This window comes from Emericellopsis atlantica, assembly GCF_019669845.1.
Source record: "Emericellopsis atlantica unplaced genomic scaffold F5Z01scaffold_1, whole genome shotgun sequence".
Classification (NCBI taxonomy): Eukaryota; Fungi; Ascomycota; class Sordariomycetes; order Hypocreales; family Bionectriaceae; genus Emericellopsis; species Emericellopsis atlantica.
Window position 1 is genome coordinate 285,784 of NW_025764703.1, and position 17,234 is coordinate 303,017.

General features: G+C 56.2%; 7 protein-coding genes across 7 annotated transcripts; 3 read left to right on the top strand and 4 right to left on the bottom strand.

Moving 5' to 3' along the window:
- Window positions 1–752: 752 nt before the first annotated feature.
- F5Z01DRAFT_614476 (family 16 glycoside hydrolase) lies at window positions 753–1,755 on the bottom strand (the record flags this gene model as incomplete). Its single annotated transcript, XM_046260818.1, has 2 exons — window positions 753–1,557; window positions 1,661–1,755. Coding segments are annotated over 2 exons (900 nt in total), but the record flags the coding sequence as incomplete, so codon positions are not given.
- Window positions 1,756–2,032: 277 nt separating this feature from the next.
- Window positions 2,033–3,779, bottom strand: F5Z01DRAFT_5640 (Pex12 amino terminal region-domain-containing protein). The gene has a single exon (XM_046260699.1). The coding sequence runs from the start codon at window positions 3,579–3,581 to the stop codon at window positions 2,310–2,312; it is 1,272 nt and encodes a 423-aa protein (XP_046122779.1). The 5' UTR covers window positions 3,582–3,779; the 3' UTR covers window positions 2,033–2,309.
- A 217-nt stretch (window positions 3,780–3,996) lies between these two features.
- On the top strand, window positions 3,997–4,613 carry F5Z01DRAFT_669595 (HotDog domain-containing protein; the record flags this gene model as incomplete). The annotated part of the gene is made up of 2 exons (XM_046264437.1): window positions 3,997–4,131; window positions 4,200–4,613. 2 exons carry the CDS (start codon window positions 3,997–3,999, stop codon window positions 4,611–4,613), a joined length of 549 nt encoding a protein of 182 aa, XP_046122780.1.
- A 31-nt stretch (window positions 4,614–4,644) lies between these two features.
- On the bottom strand, window positions 4,645–6,765 carry F5Z01DRAFT_5691 (uncharacterized protein). Its single transcript, XM_046260707.1, has 4 exons — window positions 6,326–6,765; window positions 5,530–6,252; window positions 5,217–5,466; window positions 4,645–5,154 (listed from the first exon to the last, which is right to left on the bottom strand). The coding sequence occupies exons 1-4, from the start codon at window positions 6,494–6,496 to the stop codon at window positions 4,676–4,678; spliced, it is 1,623 nt and encodes a 540-aa protein (XP_046122781.1). The 5' UTR covers window positions 6,497–6,765; the 3' UTR covers window positions 4,645–4,675.
- Window position 6,766: 1 nt separating this feature from the next.
- F5Z01DRAFT_5669 (fungal-specific transcription factor domain-containing protein) lies at window positions 6,767–10,175 on the bottom strand. The gene is made up of 2 exons (XM_046260701.1): window positions 9,757–10,175; window positions 6,767–9,711 (listed from the first exon to the last, which is right to left on the bottom strand). The coding sequence occupies exons 1-2, from the start codon at window positions 9,969–9,971 to the stop codon at window positions 7,002–7,004; spliced, it is 2,925 nt and encodes a 974-aa protein (XP_046122782.1). The 5' UTR covers window positions 9,972–10,175; the 3' UTR covers window positions 6,767–7,001.
- Window positions 10,176–13,885: 3,710 nt separating this feature from the next.
- On the top strand, window positions 13,886–14,494 carry F5Z01DRAFT_631954 (uncharacterized protein; the record flags this gene model as incomplete). Its single annotated transcript, XM_046261824.1, has 2 exons — window positions 13,886–14,089; window positions 14,180–14,494. 2 exons carry the CDS (start codon window positions 13,886–13,888, stop codon window positions 14,492–14,494), a joined length of 519 nt encoding a protein of 172 aa, XP_046122783.1.
- A 483-nt stretch (window positions 14,495–14,977) lies between these two features.
- F5Z01DRAFT_669599 (putative mitochondrial DnaJ chaperone) lies at window positions 14,978–16,874 on the top strand (the record flags this gene model as incomplete). The annotated part of the gene is made up of 4 exons (XM_046264438.1): window positions 14,978–15,102; window positions 15,253–15,325; window positions 15,382–16,613; window positions 16,667–16,874. 4 exons carry the CDS (start codon window positions 14,978–14,980, stop codon window positions 16,872–16,874), a joined length of 1,638 nt encoding a protein of 545 aa, XP_046122784.1.
- Window positions 16,875–17,234: the final 360 nt, after the last annotated feature.

Sequence of the window (17,234 nt, forward strand, 5' to 3'; positions counted from 1 at the left end):
CAGCCAAAGGCGTCGTGCCCTCAGAGCACCATCATTATTCCCATGGCCACGACACCCCAGACCATCATGCTCCCAGGTCCCTTCTTCTCCACGCTTCCCGCGACAAACGGAATCGTCCCGTTGCCCGTGGGCAGCGCGGCACCGGTGATCATGGGCGGCGGCAACAGCATACTCTCGTCCGCCGCCGCAGGCGTGGCCGTCTTCTGCGCCGCAAGGCTCGCTGCGCACACGGTGACTGTAGACGTGTACAAGGCGTCCGCTACCCGTCCGCCCATGGCAGGGGGCTGCGGGATGACCTCTTGCGCGATCTGGCCGTAGATGCTGAACAGGGTCTCGCCGCCGCAAATTTGCGTGGCGTTGCCGGCGCATGGCGTCCCGCAGAGCGAAGGGTCCGAGGCGGCGCGGGTCTCGGCATCGAGAGACGCGGCGCAGTGACACGTGCGGCCTGAGGAGAGACCAGCGTACTTGGCGCTGCCGCACTTGCCCACGCAGTGCTCAATGGTCATGTCATCCGACTCCTCGGCGACTGTGAAGGTGGAAAAGGAAGATGTGGAGTCGAAGCAACCCAGGGAGGCGTAATTGTCCACCTCGGCAGGGTTGGCGACAGCGGCGACGGGTGTGGTGGCGCTAAAGGTTGCCTGGGCCGGGAGGGGCGTCGATGATTCACCCCCGACGGTGACATAGGCGGTCGAGAAGCTGGTCATGGTCGTGGTGGTCGTGGGCTCCGGGGTGGCAGCGGTCTCGTCCCAGGTGTAGGCCTTGATGTACTTGACGTCCCAGTAGGCGTTGGCAAAGGCCTGGGGGTTGTTGGCCACGTACGAGGAGCAGGTGGGCGCGTGGTCACTGCAGGTGGCGTCCCAGGTGGCGTCACCGTAGTCGCCGCAGAAGTTGATGTTGATGACGATGCTCATGTCGGTGAAGTGGCCGTCGACGTCGCAGCGCGAGCCGCCAAAGACAGCTTGGGGCAGCACCCAGGAGGAAGGGTCTGGGTTGCCGGCGTCGATATCGGCGGGGACCTCGTCGCGGGCAAAGTGCCACACGCGGATGACCTCGTCGTCCCACTGCATGGCGTAGACACCGCCGCCTACCGCGTTGAAGCTGTCGCCATAGGTGTGCAGATCGCTGTCGGGAGGGTTGAAGCCGCACCCAATGTTCTGGTCGCCGACGAAGCAATCATCATTTCGTTGTTCGCCAGAGAAGGCAGGTGTGGTGCTAGGCCCGGCGGGATCAAGGACGCAGCCGGGGCCGGTGTGTGCTGAGATGATGTTGTTGTGCGCCGTGTTGACGCCTTCGATGATGTCGAGCTCGCCACCTGCCGGCCAGTTCTCTCCATAAGTCCAGAATGCCGGCCAGAGTCCACACTGGGAAGGGGGCATGTGCTCAAAGTCGGCGATGTAGAGTCCATGGTTGAAGGCTTCCTTGCTTTCGAGGCGGATGCTTGGCCGACCCTCATCCTCGCCAAAAACGTTTGTGCTGTCGACGCCAAGACGGACGACGTTGGTGTCTGTGTCCAATGAAACAATGGATTGTGCCTCTGCGTCTGCGCGAGATTGGTAACTGCACCTTCATGTCAGTAAGCTGTGCAGCAAAAACCATTGAATGGTAGAGAGGAGGGATGGTGAAGGGGGGGGAGAGAGGGAAATTGGGAGGGAGGACGTACGCAACGTAACCATTGGATGGATCAGTGCCGTTGAACCAGTTGAACCCCGAGAGAAGGGACTCGCCCACATAGGATGTCGCAAGTGTGTAAGCCATTGTGATGATAGATCTTCTTGTTCTTTGTGCCTTGTGAAGAAGCTGAAGATGCTGATGCTGATGATTTCCAAATGACTGTCAACTAGAAGACGTCGTTGCCTTTTATCCTCGTCTTCCACGACCAGTCCGGTGCAGGAATTCTTCGCCAGCCTTACGGTCCATGTCCAAGAACGCGCCCCAACCACGGGTCTACCCACCGTCCACGCGGTATTGAGTGCCCAGAGGCGAGAAATAGAAGCTATCGCATTCCAGAAGATGGTCCAAGCCACATCAGCCACCTGTTGAATCTGCAAAAACGGGGGTTCAAGGGGACATGTGAGACACACCAGCCTCACATCACCAGCAGGGTGAGACACCATCCCATTCCAATGCCAGGCAGAATAGAGCAGTATTGGGTTCCCATGAATAGATGGTCGTCTCTAGAATTTTCAACCCCTTCCACAGTCGCGTGGACTGCCGCGTAACGCCATGCTAAAGCCACAAATGCAATACTGTTCATACATTGTGGTGAGCCAATAGCCCCAAGTGTCGACGGGATGTGACCTCAATATTCCTCAGACCATGATTCTTCGAAGGCCTTCTGTCCCGCCCAGCACTCGTCTTCCCGTGACAGCGCATCGGCCTTGTCCGCTCTCCCACTTTCCATCTCTGTTCTCCATGAATCCCTCCTGCATCGGGTGCATCCCCTCAAGCCAGCGATGGATGCATGTGTAGCAGTACACAACACCTGTCTGACAGGCTGTCGGTGTCACGATGTCTTCTTGGCATATCGGACACAGAGACGAATCGTCCGGTGGCACGACGGTGTATATCGGCAGCATCGAAGGAGTCGCGATGGGTGCGTTCTCGGCAATCAACTCCCCATTCTCGTCCTCCCTCTTCTCCACCTTCTTGTTCAGCTTGTTCTTCAAGGACGTGAGAACTGGTGGCGGGAGCTCAATGTTCTCTGCAGCTTTCCGCGTGAGCTGCTTTGCAAAATCACTCTGATACCACCATTCCAGAAACTTGAGCGCAAAGATGCTCATGGGCAGAGCAACTGACAATCCGCCCAGGATCCTCGGCCCAAGCTCCCTCGGGCTAAGCAAGCTCGTCCACCCTGGCGCGTGGCCGCGCTTGAGCTTGCCAGCTTGCGTCGTGTTGAGCGCATCGATGGCTTGATAATCTGCACCGTTCATCCGCCGCACCCTCGTCCCGATCAGCCACATGAGTGGGCTGTGGTACCGACTCCCATCGAACAAGTAGCTCAGGTTGAATGCCAGCATGGCAAAGCAGTACCCCGCGTTCACACTTGGATACACATTCCGCAAGAACCAGCGATAGTAGTGCAGGAATCTTTGCTTGAGCGTCGGATTGTCTGGCATGCGAGTGTAGGCTGCACCCAGCAACGCCCGGGGCGCATTGACCTCGTATCCGTCGTCCAGCTTCCTCTTGAGGTACGGGACAGCGACGAGCACCGCGAGGTTCTTCCACACATCCTTGTTGCTTAACCCTAATGTCTCCCGCGCAACATGGGGTGCCGTGGCGCTAGCACGGGGAATCTCGCCTCGCAATGCCTTATCTCGTTTCAGCCCATAGAAGTTCTCGGTGAACGAGCCGCCTCGCGTGCGCAAGTAATGACGCTCGATGAGGAGGAAGCAGAAGGCGTAAAGTTCGTCGAACGAGTTGAGGATTCGGAGGAGGTAGCGCGGATGACGATGCGTCGCGACGGTGAGCAGGTAGCGGAGCGTGGGTGGGAGGAGGGACGCGAGTTGTTGCTCGGAGAGAAGTTCGAAGAGGGAGGGTTTTTGGTCGTCAAAGGTGCCGCGCAGGGCGGTGACAAACTCCATATTGTCGGGCTGTCTCGTGTTATCGCCCTGTCATATGCTGTGTTGACATGGGCGAGGATGAGGATGGCGTCGTAGAAATGAATGCAAGACGATCAAGGCGCGAATTCGGACTCTGGAGGAAGTGACGGGAGAATCTGGGGAAGGAAGTCGCAACCGATAGCGGTCCACTTTTCCCATCTGCCTCGGCACTTGGCGTCTTCACCACCAACATGACGACCAACCCCCGACTCATGCTGCCGAACGCAGTGCTCTAACTCACAACGATGTGAACTTCTTTCGTTGTGCTGATCACATCCTCTCAGTAACAACACTGACAATTTGCGCGCTCAAACGCATTCACTCACTCATTTATAACATTGAAGACGGTCTCCCTCTACCCAATCAACAATCACCACTTCAACTTGCATCTGAGACAATGACCAGCGACAAGCAGCAAGCGGAGGCGGCTGCTGCAGAGATGCGTCTCTTGTTAGAGGGCACGCCTGAGCAGAAGATCCGCGCATGGCTCGAGCCCACCATCAACAAGCACGATGGGTGTTTCCGATCAGGTGTACGTCTCTTCCGACCCTGTCTCTCTCCTCCCCGCAAGCCACCAACTAATGCGCATGATGGCGGTAGAACTGGATGGCGGATCTGGTGCCGTATGTCACCGTGCACTCGCTGTCACCAGAGACCAACTCCCTCACACTGCACTTCACGCCGCAGTCGCAGCACTGCAATCGCCATCACATGCTCCACGGCGGCGCCATGGCGACGCTCTTTGACTTTCTGACGACACTCGCGCTTTGCTTTGTCAACGATAAACCTGGTTTCTGGAAGTACCTGGGCGTCACGCGGACCCTGAACACGACGTACTTTCGCCCCGTCGCGCAGGGCGAGGTTGTCGCCGTCGAGGTCTCCATCATGCAGGTGGGCAAGAAGCTGGCGACCCTCAAGGGCGAGATGAGGCGCGTCAGGGACGGTGCGTTGATGGCCGTGTGTGAGCATGGCAAGGTCAACACCGACGCAGACTATGCCAAGGCCAAGCTATAGATTTACAAGCACCAACGTAAATAACAAGAGAGTACACATGTGATTTTGAAAGTGCGCCTCACTCAGCTCGAGGAGGGCCCGTTCCCTGGTCCACCAGCCAAATCTGCCACTTCGCGTTCCTGATCCTCCAGCAGCCCATCCATCTCACCCTCCTCCATGCTCCCTAAATCCTCCTCGATATCATCCTCAAACACCATCATCCCCTCCACCCCGACCTCCTCGCCCTCGTCCTCGTCGTCTCCGAGTAGATGGCCAACCCAGCTGGGATCCCCTCTCACAATCCGCACGCCCTCTCTCAGCGCCCGTCTCGGATCCTCCTGATCGCGCGCCTTCCAAAAGGCCGTCGGCCCAGCAGGGCCATGAGGATCGTGGTCCCGATCGAACCACGTCCCCAGCACGCCCCGCGCCGACTTTGGTCCACCCACTTGCACGCCCTCGCTCGCCCAGCGCTCCTGGCCGTCAAACACGGAGACGCTCGTCCAACGTACGTCAAGCCCCTTTGTCATCCGGACAGTACCTTTGTTCACAAGACTCAGTTCAGCTCGGTCCTTCAGCTACACACTTCTTCCATCTGGTGGGAGGGGGGTCGAACAGCAGACTTACCTCGGAGATCAGAGTTGGCATTGTCATCAAAGATGTCGTCCAGTGAGCGTGACTCGCCTTCGTAGTGAACCACTGGCCAGGAGGGGTGGTCATCCGGGCCTGGTGGTTCGATCCGCACCACTTTGACCTCCATGATGATCAAGCGCGTCGCTTCGCCAGCGTGTAATGGAGGCATGGCGACGCTGTCGGGGACGTTTCGTGTTGTGAAGTTGAAGTGGAAAAAATCGCTGTAATCCAAGAAACACACAATCTGATAGTATCGTCGTCAGCAGCATGCCCTTTTTATCGTCTCCACGCGCAGGGAGAAACTCACTCGGTACCATGACCCTGACACGCCGTACGGATCGCGCTTGTCCAAGTCATCCAGCTCGTCGTCGTCTGGTTCGGTCTTGGGCACAAATGCCCCCCTGTACGCACCGCCAAACGGACAATCCCACACCTCGTCAAAGATCTTGCCCCCCGGCCATCGGCCCTTGACGTTCTTGCCAAGCACAATGTTGATGGCCTCCACCTTCTCCCAGTCCACTGTCCCGTCATTGTTCCAGGGACCCCATCGGTTCTCCTCCGTGAACCCCCGGATATCGTAAACCCGGCTCACGGCGTACGGATGAGTTTTGCAGCTGCGTGTCCGTCCATAATTCAGGATGGGCTGCCCATAAAGTACGTGGAGCTTGGCGCTCAGCTGTCTCTTTCGTCTAATTTCGCCGGGTGTATTGACACCACGCCCATACCACGTTTTCCCTGATCGAATGTGCTCAAACAGCCCACTTTGCTGAAGAAAGGCCATGCCGGTGATTCCATCACCAAATAGAGACTGCAGATAGGCCACGTTGGCAGATGGGGAGCCCGAGTAGAGGTTCTCCAGGGAGTTGGTGTGCGAGGCCCGGGACAGGATGCGAATACAGGTGTTGGCCACAAACTCCAGCTGGGACAGATCCACGTCTTGGGTGGTCGTGGAGTGGAAGATGGTGTCTAGTTTAATCAGATCCAACGTTTCCTGTTCCCATTCGATACCCTCCACTGGTGCCGGGGTATCCTATTTTGGACAGTCAGCAGAGCACATCATCGTCGTCGTCGTCTATTCCCCGTGTGTTCATCGCAGAGCGTACCATTTTGAGCAGATACACATCGCGCCAAAGAGTCCCATTGCCAACAATCAAGTCGCGGAACAGGCGAGAGACCCGTGCCGACGTCAGCACGCTGGCAGGGTCAAGCCAAGCGAATACATTGTGGAGGACCTCGGCCGGTAGATCCGTGATGTGGCTGGCTGAGGTGACCATGATCGCAGCTGGGCTTCTCAGTCACAAGATCCTCGACTTCTTGCTGGCGAAGGGGAATAAATGGAGGAAACAGTAGTTCAAAAGTTCATGCAGTGAATTAATCCTTGGTGGTTCAAGATGAACTGCTCGGACTTATGAGCCACCGGTGACGGACACTCGGACAGAGGGGTCACCACTCACTGTGACTGCTGAGTGGAAAAGCGGGGCACAACAAACCCCCCTCTACAACTGGCATTCCGGATATCGTCAGTTCGAGAGAGACGTGACATTCTGACGAGTCGCTCGATAAAAGTCCTCGTATAAGTAAGTAGTAAGGGTATCAGATCTTGTATTTACACTGCCAAGTAAGAAATCGCTTATTCTATATAACTAGTGCCAGGGCACGGGGTATCCTTATTCCTTCCAACATGATGTCTCCATCTCGACGTCGCAATCATCGCACGGTCCCGCTGAGCAACAAAACAAGCCCGCAAACATGTATGATTCCCACAAGAGCATCCCGCGCTCAGGACACCATGGCACCGCTATTCAAGGTGATGCAGTTGTTGAGCAGATTCGATCCCTCGTGCAGCAACTCCCACCTCGTCTCCTCAAACGTATCCTTCAGAACCAGAAGCAACGCCGTGTTGCAGTTCAGCCCCTTGGCCTGCTGGAGGTCATGCGGGTTGGATATGCTTCCAAACCGAGTCAAGTAGTCTCTCATCTGCTGCATCTTCTCACGATGGGACGAGGGATAGGCCACGTGTGAGCTTGGCCCTTCCAAGGCATAGCCGTAGCACCACACGACAAGCATGGCAAAGTACATGACCCATGGCCGATTCAGCAGCACATCATCTCGCGCGCGGTATGGCTCCTCGTGGTGATAGGCGCCACCCAGCGACGGTCCTTGCGCGTCGGGGATCAACACCGAGCACAGAAACTTGAGCGCATAATACGTGGCATCGCGAGCGCGCGCAGACGGCGCCCACGCGTCCTTGATCCTGCGCTCTGCGCTTTTGAATTCCTGAGGGCCGATCGCTCGCCCGAGAAGTCGCTTGGCTCGCGCGAACATCTGTACGTCCACGATATCGGCGTGCATGGCCATGTGCGCCAGATGATGTAGCACAGTCCGACTCTCAAACACAATGTTGAACTCATTCCGCTTAGCCGCGTTGTGGTGGTAGGGATCAGCATCGCTCCGCGGCAACGATTTGTCAAAGTCGGCTTTCCAAATGTCGTAGGCTCGAGTCAAGGTAGCCCGCCACTTGTCGCGACCACCCAGCGAGGACCCTACGCCGCCTCCCAACACATTGACTTGTAGATCACGTTGGTGCATGTGCCATGACACACTCAGCAGCCCCGTCATCAGCACAGTCCGCCCAAATGAGTTGGTCTGCACATCCTGGCCGCTCAGGGTTCGCTTCAGACCCTCGAGGAAGGAAACAGGCTTGATCCCGCGCGAGAACAGGTTCGACTCTAGCCGCCCAACCTCAGCACTGCTTGTGGCCTGCCACAAGGACTCGTCGCATGGCAACGGCAGCCTCATCTCATGAGCTACCATAACACCGGAATGCCCGAACATGGTGGCGTGCAGAGAGTCGACCACAAAGGCGGCAAATGCAGCCCTCCTTGTAGCTTCATTGGTGATCCACTGATTCCACCACTCCTCTGCTGTCTGCGCAACGCCAGACGTTGACGAGTGACGCGACCCGTTGACGCTGCTCATAGCATGGGGCGGCGATTCCACCGACGATTTGCCAATCAACGCCCGACCGCGACGCATGAGCTGAATCGTCGTCGCGTGGTGGATATGGGCCCGCTCGTGAAGTTCTCGTGTCGAATACATCTTCTCATACAACTCCAGCAAGATCAGAGCCTGGAAGATCCATAGCTTCGCAGGGGGCCGGGCGCCGACGTCTTGAAAGATTTCCCATCGCAAGTGCCAGGCCAGAAAGTTGGAGAGCTTAGCTCCTGCTTTGACAACCTTCGTCCCGTGTGTTCTATCAAGCAAGGCGGCGCCTATTGTCATCATGGACAGGAGGAGGAGGTTCGGTGTGCTGTTCGGCGAGAAAGTTGGCTTGTGGAGGATGGGCAGCTGTTCACTAAAGTGATACCAGTAGGAGCCAATGTAGGCCTGCATCATCCTCTTGCTCAGCATGTGGTTTTCGACAGAACGGTCGCCGTCCAGAATGCTATCGCGGCGGCGGTCGATGGGCGCCTCGTCTTTTTCATGAAAGCGATCTCGAATGAGATCAAACAGCTCTTGGCACTTTTCCTCGGAAATGTCGGCCTCTGGGACATTTTGCTCGAGCAAATTGTTGACAGCCATGACTTGCTGAGGAGCCGATGGAAAGTAGCCCATTGATCCTGGGTCTTGGCCAACGTAGGGGATGGAGTATTGCGCGTTGTTCAAGTCACCATAGCTTGAATACGGGGCCTGCATCATATCCTTTGACACCGGTGATCGTTCACCAGGTGAAGATGTGTTGAAAAGATATGACAAGAAATCCTCGGGCAACCCAGCATAGGGCGACTTGTTCAGTATGTCGCTTCCAAACACCGGGACAGTGCCAGGCATGCCCATTTGACCTAGCATCATCATCTCGGCTTGTTGACTTTCGGTGTATTCGCCTTTGATGCCGGCCGCATATGACTGCGACACGTCCCCTTGCGAGACCTGCTGACCGCTACCATTCCCGTACTGTGAGGGTCCGAGGTCAAAGGACATCATGTTGTGTTGAGGCACATAGTTGCCGCCAACGGGCGCGGATCCGGTGAAACGCTGCTGCTGATTCGGCACCGGTGATGAAACACCATAGGGCCGATCCGCGGTAGGGTTCGCTGGAGCCACAGGGGAGTGCGGTTGCTCATGGGATATGGGGTAGTGGTAGCTGCCAAGGTTGTGGTGCCCGTTCACATGCCCTCCATTGGTGTATGGCCCTGGTTGTGCGGGAGTGATCGGGGAGTACGACCCATCGTGCTGATAGCCGCTGTGCGCACGCTGCTGCTGGTAGTCTGTTGCAGGCCTTGCAGTCTCGGGGGATGCAGAGCCCAAGGCATTGCCTGACTGAGATACGTGGCTAAGCACAGAGTCGCGGCGACTGAGTTGTGAGCCCTTGGCTGTGTGGCGGTCCATGTGCCTCTTCAACAAGTCTCCTCGGACGAAAGTACGAGTGCAGTCTGGGAAGCTGCAGCGGAAGACTGTTTTGGAGCTGTGATTGAGCTGATGGCGGTAGCTAAGCAGTTAGCGAGATGCTCAGGCGGTAGTCCGTGGTACTCACAGGTGCTCTGCTCTTGAATAACTTTTCCCGCAGCCCTCCGTCGGGCATTCAAACCGTTTGCTGAGTCCTTTGCGACTGCGGCGGCGCTTGCGCGCCGGCCCGCCATCCGAATTGGAAGAGCCTCTGTTCTGCGCGCCCTTGTCATCTTGACCGTCGTCCAGATCGCCTTCTGGCGACTGGCTGCCGACAACAGCAAGTTCAGATTCGTGGTTCATGATGCTGTGGGTTGGGCTTGCGCCCTATAGCTTCGAGCCTTGTTCTATAGTTCCGCTTGCCTTGAAATTCCGCAAGGCCATGCCACGAAGCTATGCTGTGACTCGTACACCTCCTTGTGATCCGAGGGTGGTGGGTACGGGGAGCAAAGGTTGTCGTCGGCTGGCAATAACTGCGTCGGTCGATCGCGCGGTTTATGGCGCAGGTCTGCGATCCGAGTCGCGGCGCAACCGTCGAACACCGTTCGGCTCGTCCACGTCAGATGGTTGTGCGACCATGTACCATCACGGCGTAGGCGTTGCAGAAAGCTGTCTGCTGGACTCCTCGCGTGGGATCGGGGCGTTCAGAAGTAGCCGGTTGTAGGAGATGGGGCAAGTGCTTGCCGTGGCGAAGTTGGAGTAGGTAGCCGTCTACAGCGCGCGGTTGTTTCTTGGTACCGTGGCGAGTGAACGATCTCTATCAACGATGATTCGGTCCGGTTTGAAGACACCTTTGATGGCATACTGCCAGAAGACGGAATGGAAATAAGAACAGAGGTCGCGAGCAGCTGGGTCGAGGGTGGTGGCAGTGGTCATGCGTTGCGCGCGCCCGGATGATTTGACCTGGCTTGGAGGGTGGAAGGTGCAGCCCTGGAGGTGCAGGAGGGCTGCGACTTGGGGGCAGCTCGTCGCGCCCTGCTATTGGCAAGATGAGCTGTGATAAGTGGGTCGACTCTGTCCGCACTGTATTCTTACTGTGATTAGCTGTCCTCTAGCGCCGTGCCCCGCTGTCGCGCCCCCCCCGACGACTGAACCCCCCAGGGTGGTCGCATCTCACCTGGGGGTCCAGTCATGTCTGTGAACGGGAATCCAGAAAGGCAGATCCCGTCAAAATCACTTGGTTTCGGGTATACAGCCTATTCATCGACTATTCTCCTTCGAGGGCATTCCTACAAAGCTGCGCAAGGCGTCCGGTATTTCGGAGTATAGATTGCCTCGAAGGGACTGGAGCTAGGGGCCTGGGGGCAGCCTGGAGCCAAAAACATTCGCAGCTGAGACTGGACGCCTCCTCATGCTTTCTGCCGATGGCCCGATTTGTCAAAAAGTAAGATAATGCAGTACGGATTGGAATCTCTCACGCAAGCATTCACGGATCAACGGCGCCTCACCCTACTACAGCTCTTCCATCTTCAGAGCCTTACAGGCAGCTTGGCTTTCCCATCGTCTTCCATTCCCGCACAGCGTCACTGATCAGTCGCAACTCCAGTCCATGTCGTTCACAGACTCGGGTTGCCACAGTGCCAAAAGGCACTCGTCGGAGCGCGCCTCTACGGCACACGGCCGGTGCCGTAGTGGGGATCGGGGGTTACTGTGCAAGTGTGCACAGGCCTGTTGTGAGGCTGAAATTGTCATCGTGATCTATGATCTGGTGGTGCCCAAGGATACTTGATAAGTCCGGACCTCAACTCATCCCACAAAGCTCCCGTGGCTTTCAGTCGATCCATTCATACGTGAGGCGAGTTCTCTGGGTGTTTCTGGCCTCTGCGACATCCGCCTCGTGAGTCGTGCCACTGGCCGCTCGTCTGGGGAAGTGGGATGATCCACATTCCCACGCCAGTCCTCGGTGGGGGTCATCCGCTAAGAAGCAACACCACGTCCAAATTGCCCCGGATTCCAGAGAGCGTGACCTGGACATGAGTGGCTGTACTGACGATCAAACAGGTGACACAGTTTTACAAATATCTTCAACTGATGCACAGGTTGCGGGCTCACGGACCATCTGCTGTACGTAGTAGCTATGCAAGAGGGCCCTTAACCCAAAGCATACTTTGATCCTGGAAACCCCTGGGTCCAGGCCATAAACGACCATAGACTGCCAAATGCACAATCTTCCCATTCCGCTGGCCTGTGTTCACCCTGAATATGATTCTACATATAATAATAATGCGCTTGTCGCTGTGGTGGACGACCTCAGAAACACCTGTCTAAGATGATCCCAGTGCGACAACATGCAGAGCACACGTCCTTGTAGCTGCAAGATTAACGCTGCAGAAGGGACCCTGTGGAAATTTATCAGCGCACGTCCGCACACACAGCCTGCAGGCTGCAGCTGACCTTCATTTTCAGACAGAATGGTTGGGCTTGCCGCTCATCGGGACCCAATAAATCCCAGGTTCCGAAGGCTGGGCCTAAAAGGCATCGACCTCTACGGTCAATGTTTGTCTGCTAAGACTACTGACACTCACTATAGAATTGGCATCATGCGAATACCTTTGCATTCTCCATATCGACCAATGCTCCTCTGCATAATAAACACCTGCAGATGTTGGATCTGCAAAGCGGCGGCGGACATTGTAGCCTCCGTGCGCTCGACGATCTGACAACCGTACCTCTCTCCCCATTGATCGGGCCATTGTGTGACATGTCTCTGGCAGGCAATTCTAGCGAGCCACAATGTCTTAAAATTCACTGCACGTCGATGCATAGGGACAGTCCAGCTATCCGTACTCAGGACCCAAAAGGGGGGCGCGTACAGTGCGCCAACGCTGTCACATCGTAACCTCGTCACAGACTCACAGGTCCTCGGACTTGACGCGCCCATCGTGTTGGAGTGTGGCACCAATTGCTTGCCCGAGCAGATAAGGTTCGAAAACACATGAAATTGATAGATCGTACAAATAAAATGCGGTCGATCTTCCAATGCTCGTCATCTCCACCGGGAAAATCGCCAAGTAGCTTGCCAGATCAGCAGCGTGGGGGTCTCAATGACAGGCGCAATCAGCGATCCCGAGTCAGCGGTCGTGTGGGTGCCCAACTACGCCATGAATTCAGCGTACGTAGTACGTGGTCTCTGGCGGGAAATAAGAAACTGGTCAAGGTGGCCTCGTGATCCTTGGTACATGTCCATAACACGTGGTATTGTACCACAAGCAAGTGGATTCTGTGCCGTTGTCAGGTTCGGAGAGCGAAGCCAGCCACAGACACGATTATCTGTGCTGCAGTGAGTAATCGACCCTATCAAGTCATAGCAAGGATACAGGGCTCACTCGATTGAAAACAGAGTGAGTCACACTTGCAAGTTCATCTCACTCACCATTCGTGGTGTACAAGCACGTTGGTGTCTGTTGCTGCGCCTTGATCAGAAAACCTAGACAATCTTAGTCTTTGACCCAGAGGTTCACATACTGTATGGCACAAACTTTGACTAGAAGAGCTTTGAAGTCATATCGAATCCGAAAACTCCCTAGTCCTTCGTGAATAGTTGCTTATGGCCACCGAGTAGCTGACGCTCTAGGCGGAGGAAGAAGCTAAAGTGTGATACTTTAGGGTAGGCATATGCCAGAAAAAGACGGGGGCTTATTATAGACGCCGAACGAGACGCGCGCGCATAGAGGAAGGGTCAATTCGACTCTACTATTGTGCCGCACGCCGGGACAAGTCCATGAGAGTCTTGCATTGTGGAACGAAACAAAAATATCAGCATACTGTAGTATCACATTCGCCTAGAAAGACTTTCCTAGCAAGATATAAATACTCCGTGAGACTGCTGAAATTGGAATTTGGACCCTGAGTCTAAGAACGGCGGGAGAAGCAGACCCCACTCTTTTGCTCACTGGCAGTGACGTCGCGTGCACTTTTCGCCCGAACCCGTGCTCTCACAGGCGGAATGCGCGTGGACTTTGTGCCTGCCGTCGCCAAAAGCCCATTTTCCCGCCGACCGCCAAAAGTTCAGTTCTGCCCCCTCTGCTCTCCCCCCTTCGACACCGACAATCCACCCTCGTCACCACCATTGCCTACCATCAATGACCTTCATCTTGGCTCTTCTTCCGCGCTTGTCAACTTCTGATAACCGACTGCTCAAGATTCTGTCACCAGATCCTCCCTGAGCCGCCTCTCTCGACTCGCTTGCCCCAGCCTCCTCCCCCTCGTCCGTCAGAATGCCACCCGCCAAATCTGCACGCAAAGACGCCGACGACGGCAAGGCCGATACTCCAACAGGGAATGGAAAGAATGGAAATGCTACGTCGGCTAAGATGCGTCGTATCACAAGCCAGCAAGGTGGCTCGCAGCTGCGCGAGGTCACCAACGCGTCGGCGACGAGTGCGCCCATGGCCCAGACCACCGAGGCGACGGCACCCAGTGTATGCTCTCTCCCCTACCGCACTTATTCTCGGCGCAGAACGCAATAGAGCCATGGATAAGATGTGTCGCCAGCACTAACCACCGCATAGATCAACTGGGCCTCACTCTCTCGCGAAACGCTCCACACCTACGCTCGACAGCACGCCCTCCAAACTCCATCGTCCTATACGTCGTCCTTCCACCGGACGGTGCTTTCCTCGCCCATTGGAATCGGAAAATACTCGCCAACAATGCGCAAAAACCAGCGACAAACTCGGGAGAACCTGACGCGGACCGTCAGGAAGCACTTCAACGGGATGGGCGTACAAGAGAATGATGTGATTGTGGACTTTATATACAAGATTCGCAGCGAAGATGCGGCCAAGGCAAGAGGGCCTCAAAAGACGAGCATCGTCACGGAGTGACGGGGTCCGGCGAGCATTGCTTCCACCCCTACTTCTGGAGTCATCAGGTGTGCATTCGGTGGTGTTTGGCGTTTGGGATTATTGCCAACAAGCTGGTCATTGGGAACCAACATGATACCAGGACAAGAAAGGCGTTTTTTTTGGATTAGCATTTGCATTGCAATGTTTAACAATGGATCTGTTCGTGACTTGCGGCGATCTTCAAAGTCAATGGCACTCAGGGTGACGACCACCTAGTCTTCGGCATCGACTGCGATTTCGCTACTTCTCGGCGCGGCGAGAGCATTTCTTGGAAGACGCGTAGAAGTCTTCAATGATCCTTTGGCCTTTTCTTCGTGGTGCAAACTAGGCGCATCGCAGGTAGTATCGACTGCGGCATCGCAGCTCGGCTTATGACGGCATTGTAAACCTCAGGCAACCGAGCCGGCCCGGACTCCATCTCGACGGGAGATAAAAAGTGGAAATCGTCGCAGCCGACCACTCATGTCGCGCAAAGAATTTCTGACGACACCGGAGCGCCAGAACGTCCTGGACCTTTCCACGCGCGAAGTCTTTCTACGCAGTCCATCCAAGGCGTGCCCCCGTTCCAACAACCCAGAACGACACACGTAGACAAATCTCCCCTCTTTCGAATCCGATGCTGCAGCCTTTACGATGAACCCCAGCGTGTTAACGAGGGCGGCGGGCCCGGTCCGAGTCTTTGCGCAAGGCTGTCGCTCTGGGCCAGCTTCGACCACATGCGGACGACCATTTCACAGCGCGACGGTGCGCGTCAGGGGTGACGAGAAGACGCCCCTGTCACGAACAGCTAAAGTGCCATCCTCCAAGAGAGTGCGTCTTGTTTCCCTATCTGTCCGAGAGAGCTTCAACTGAGCTAACGATTATAGGCCTTCCACACGACCAACACGCTCTCTTCGAAAGACCCGTACGGCGCGCTTGGCGTGAACAAATCTGCGTCTGCCTCAGAGATCAAGAAGGCCTACTACGGCCTGGCGAAGAAGTACCATCCCGACACAAACAAAGATCCGTCCGCCAAAGAAAAGTTTTCCGATATCCAGTCTGCGTACGAGATTCTGTCCGACCCCAAGAAGAAGGAGCAATTCGATACCTTTGGCGCAGCAGGCTTCGATCCCAGCGGGGCAGGCGGCGGCGGCGACCCCTTTGCGGGAGGAGGCAACCCCTTCCACGGATTCGGCGGTGGCCAGGGTGGCTTCGGTGGGGGCTTCAACTTCGACGACATCTTCAGCGCCTTCACCGGACAGCAGGGACCATTCGGCGGTCGGGGTGGCCGTGGCGGCCGAGGCGGGAACCCGTTCCAGCAGGAGATCCTGGTGGGCGACAATGTGGAAGTGCAGGCGAGCATTACGTTTATGGAAGCGGCCAAGGGAACGACCAAGACGATCCATCTCACACCCCAGGTACCTTGCGGTACATGCGACGGCAGTGGCTTGAAGAGCGGTACGCAAAAGTCCGCGTGCAAGAGCTGTAATGGCACGGGTACACGTGTGCATTTCATGCAGGGTGGCTTCCAGATGGCTTCGACGTGCGGCACTTGTGAGGGCACCGGTACGACGATTCCCAAGGGCAGCGAGTGTCGCACCTGCTCTGGAGACGGTGTTGTGAGGGAGCGGAAGACGATCACCGTGGATATCCCGGCCGGGATTGAGGATGGCATGCGCCTGCGAGTGGACGGTGCAGGTGACGCGCCACCCACTGGGCGATCGGCTGATCCCAACGCGAGGTCGCAACGTGGTGATCTCTACGTGTTTGTCAAGGTGGCCAAGGACCCCAAGTTCCGTCGCGAGGGATCCAACATTCTCTACACGGCCTCCATCCCCCTCACAACCGCCGTGCTCGGCGGACAGGTCGCGGTGCCGACGCTTGATGGCTCCGTCAACGTCAGGGTCGCAACTGGCACCAACACAGGTGACAAGATGACGATGACTGGCATGGGTATGAAGAAGCTTGGCGCGCGCAGGGGCGGATCCGGTGATTTGCGGGTGGAGTTCAAGGTCAACATGCCAAAGTACCTGAGCGCGAACCAGAGGACGCTTCTGGAGATGCTGGCGGACGAGATGGACGACAAGAGCGCGAAGAGGGTCATGAATGTTTCAAAGAGGTAAGCTGCCACGGTCACATGCAAGTATGCACCTCCGGACTAACAACGAGCAGCGCCTCTACCGATCCGTCTGATGCCGAGTCCCATAAGAATGAAGGCTTCCTCAAGTCCATCTGGCACACTCTCACCAACCATCCCGCGCACCAGAAGTCGAGCGAAGACAGCTCCTCCTCGAGTAACAAGGAGGGCGCCGCGAAGGACGACGCCAAAAAGGACACAAAGAGCGATTCCGAGAAGAAGTCCGACTCTAGCTCCAAATGAGCAGCAGTTCTCCCCCCCTCCTTGAGTGTACTATACCATCGATGTAATGATAGAAGGAAGGTGTATATGTGGAGGACATGGCATTGGTGGTGTTTAAAAAAGGGGGCTGGCAATTTTGTCTTTTAGTTAAGCGTTGTGGCCGCGCGACACCTCTCCAGATCTATTGATTTTTTTGCAGAGTTTGGTCTATGGCCAGTTGTATACTAGCGAGTAGTATAGACATGGGAGCGGGTACAAACCACTCACTCTCCTCAAAGCATCTTCACCTACGTCTACGATCTACGTCCTTACCTCGCTGTGATGGGAGGGAACAGCATCTGTGTGCTCACTCGTGCGTACGTACGTCACGCCCTGCGAGTC

Coding starts and splice junctions, on each gene's coding strand:
- F5Z01DRAFT_5691 (XM_046260707.1), bottom strand. CDS start 6,496: ATGGTCACCTCAGCCAGCCACATCACGGATCTACCGGCCGAGGTCCTC. Junction 6,253..6,325: donor ATGTGTATCTGCTCAAAATG/GTACGCTCTGCG, acceptor TGTCCAAAATAG/GATACCCCGGCACCAGTGGA. Junction 5,467..5,529: donor TGTCAGGGTCATGGTACCGA/GTGAGTTTCTCC, acceptor CGATACTATCAG/ATTGTGTGTTTCTTGGATTA.
- F5Z01DRAFT_5669 (XM_046260701.1), bottom strand. CDS start 9,971: ATGAACCACGAATCTGAACTTGCTGTTGTCGGCAGCCAGTCGCCAGAA. Junction 9,712..9,756: donor TATTCAAGAGCAGAGCACCT/GTGAGTACCACG, acceptor CTAACTGCTTAG/CTACCGCCATCAGCTCAATC.
- F5Z01DRAFT_5640 (XM_046260699.1), bottom strand. CDS start 3,581: ATGGAGTTTGTCACCGCCCTGCGCGGCACCTTTGACGACCAAAAACCC.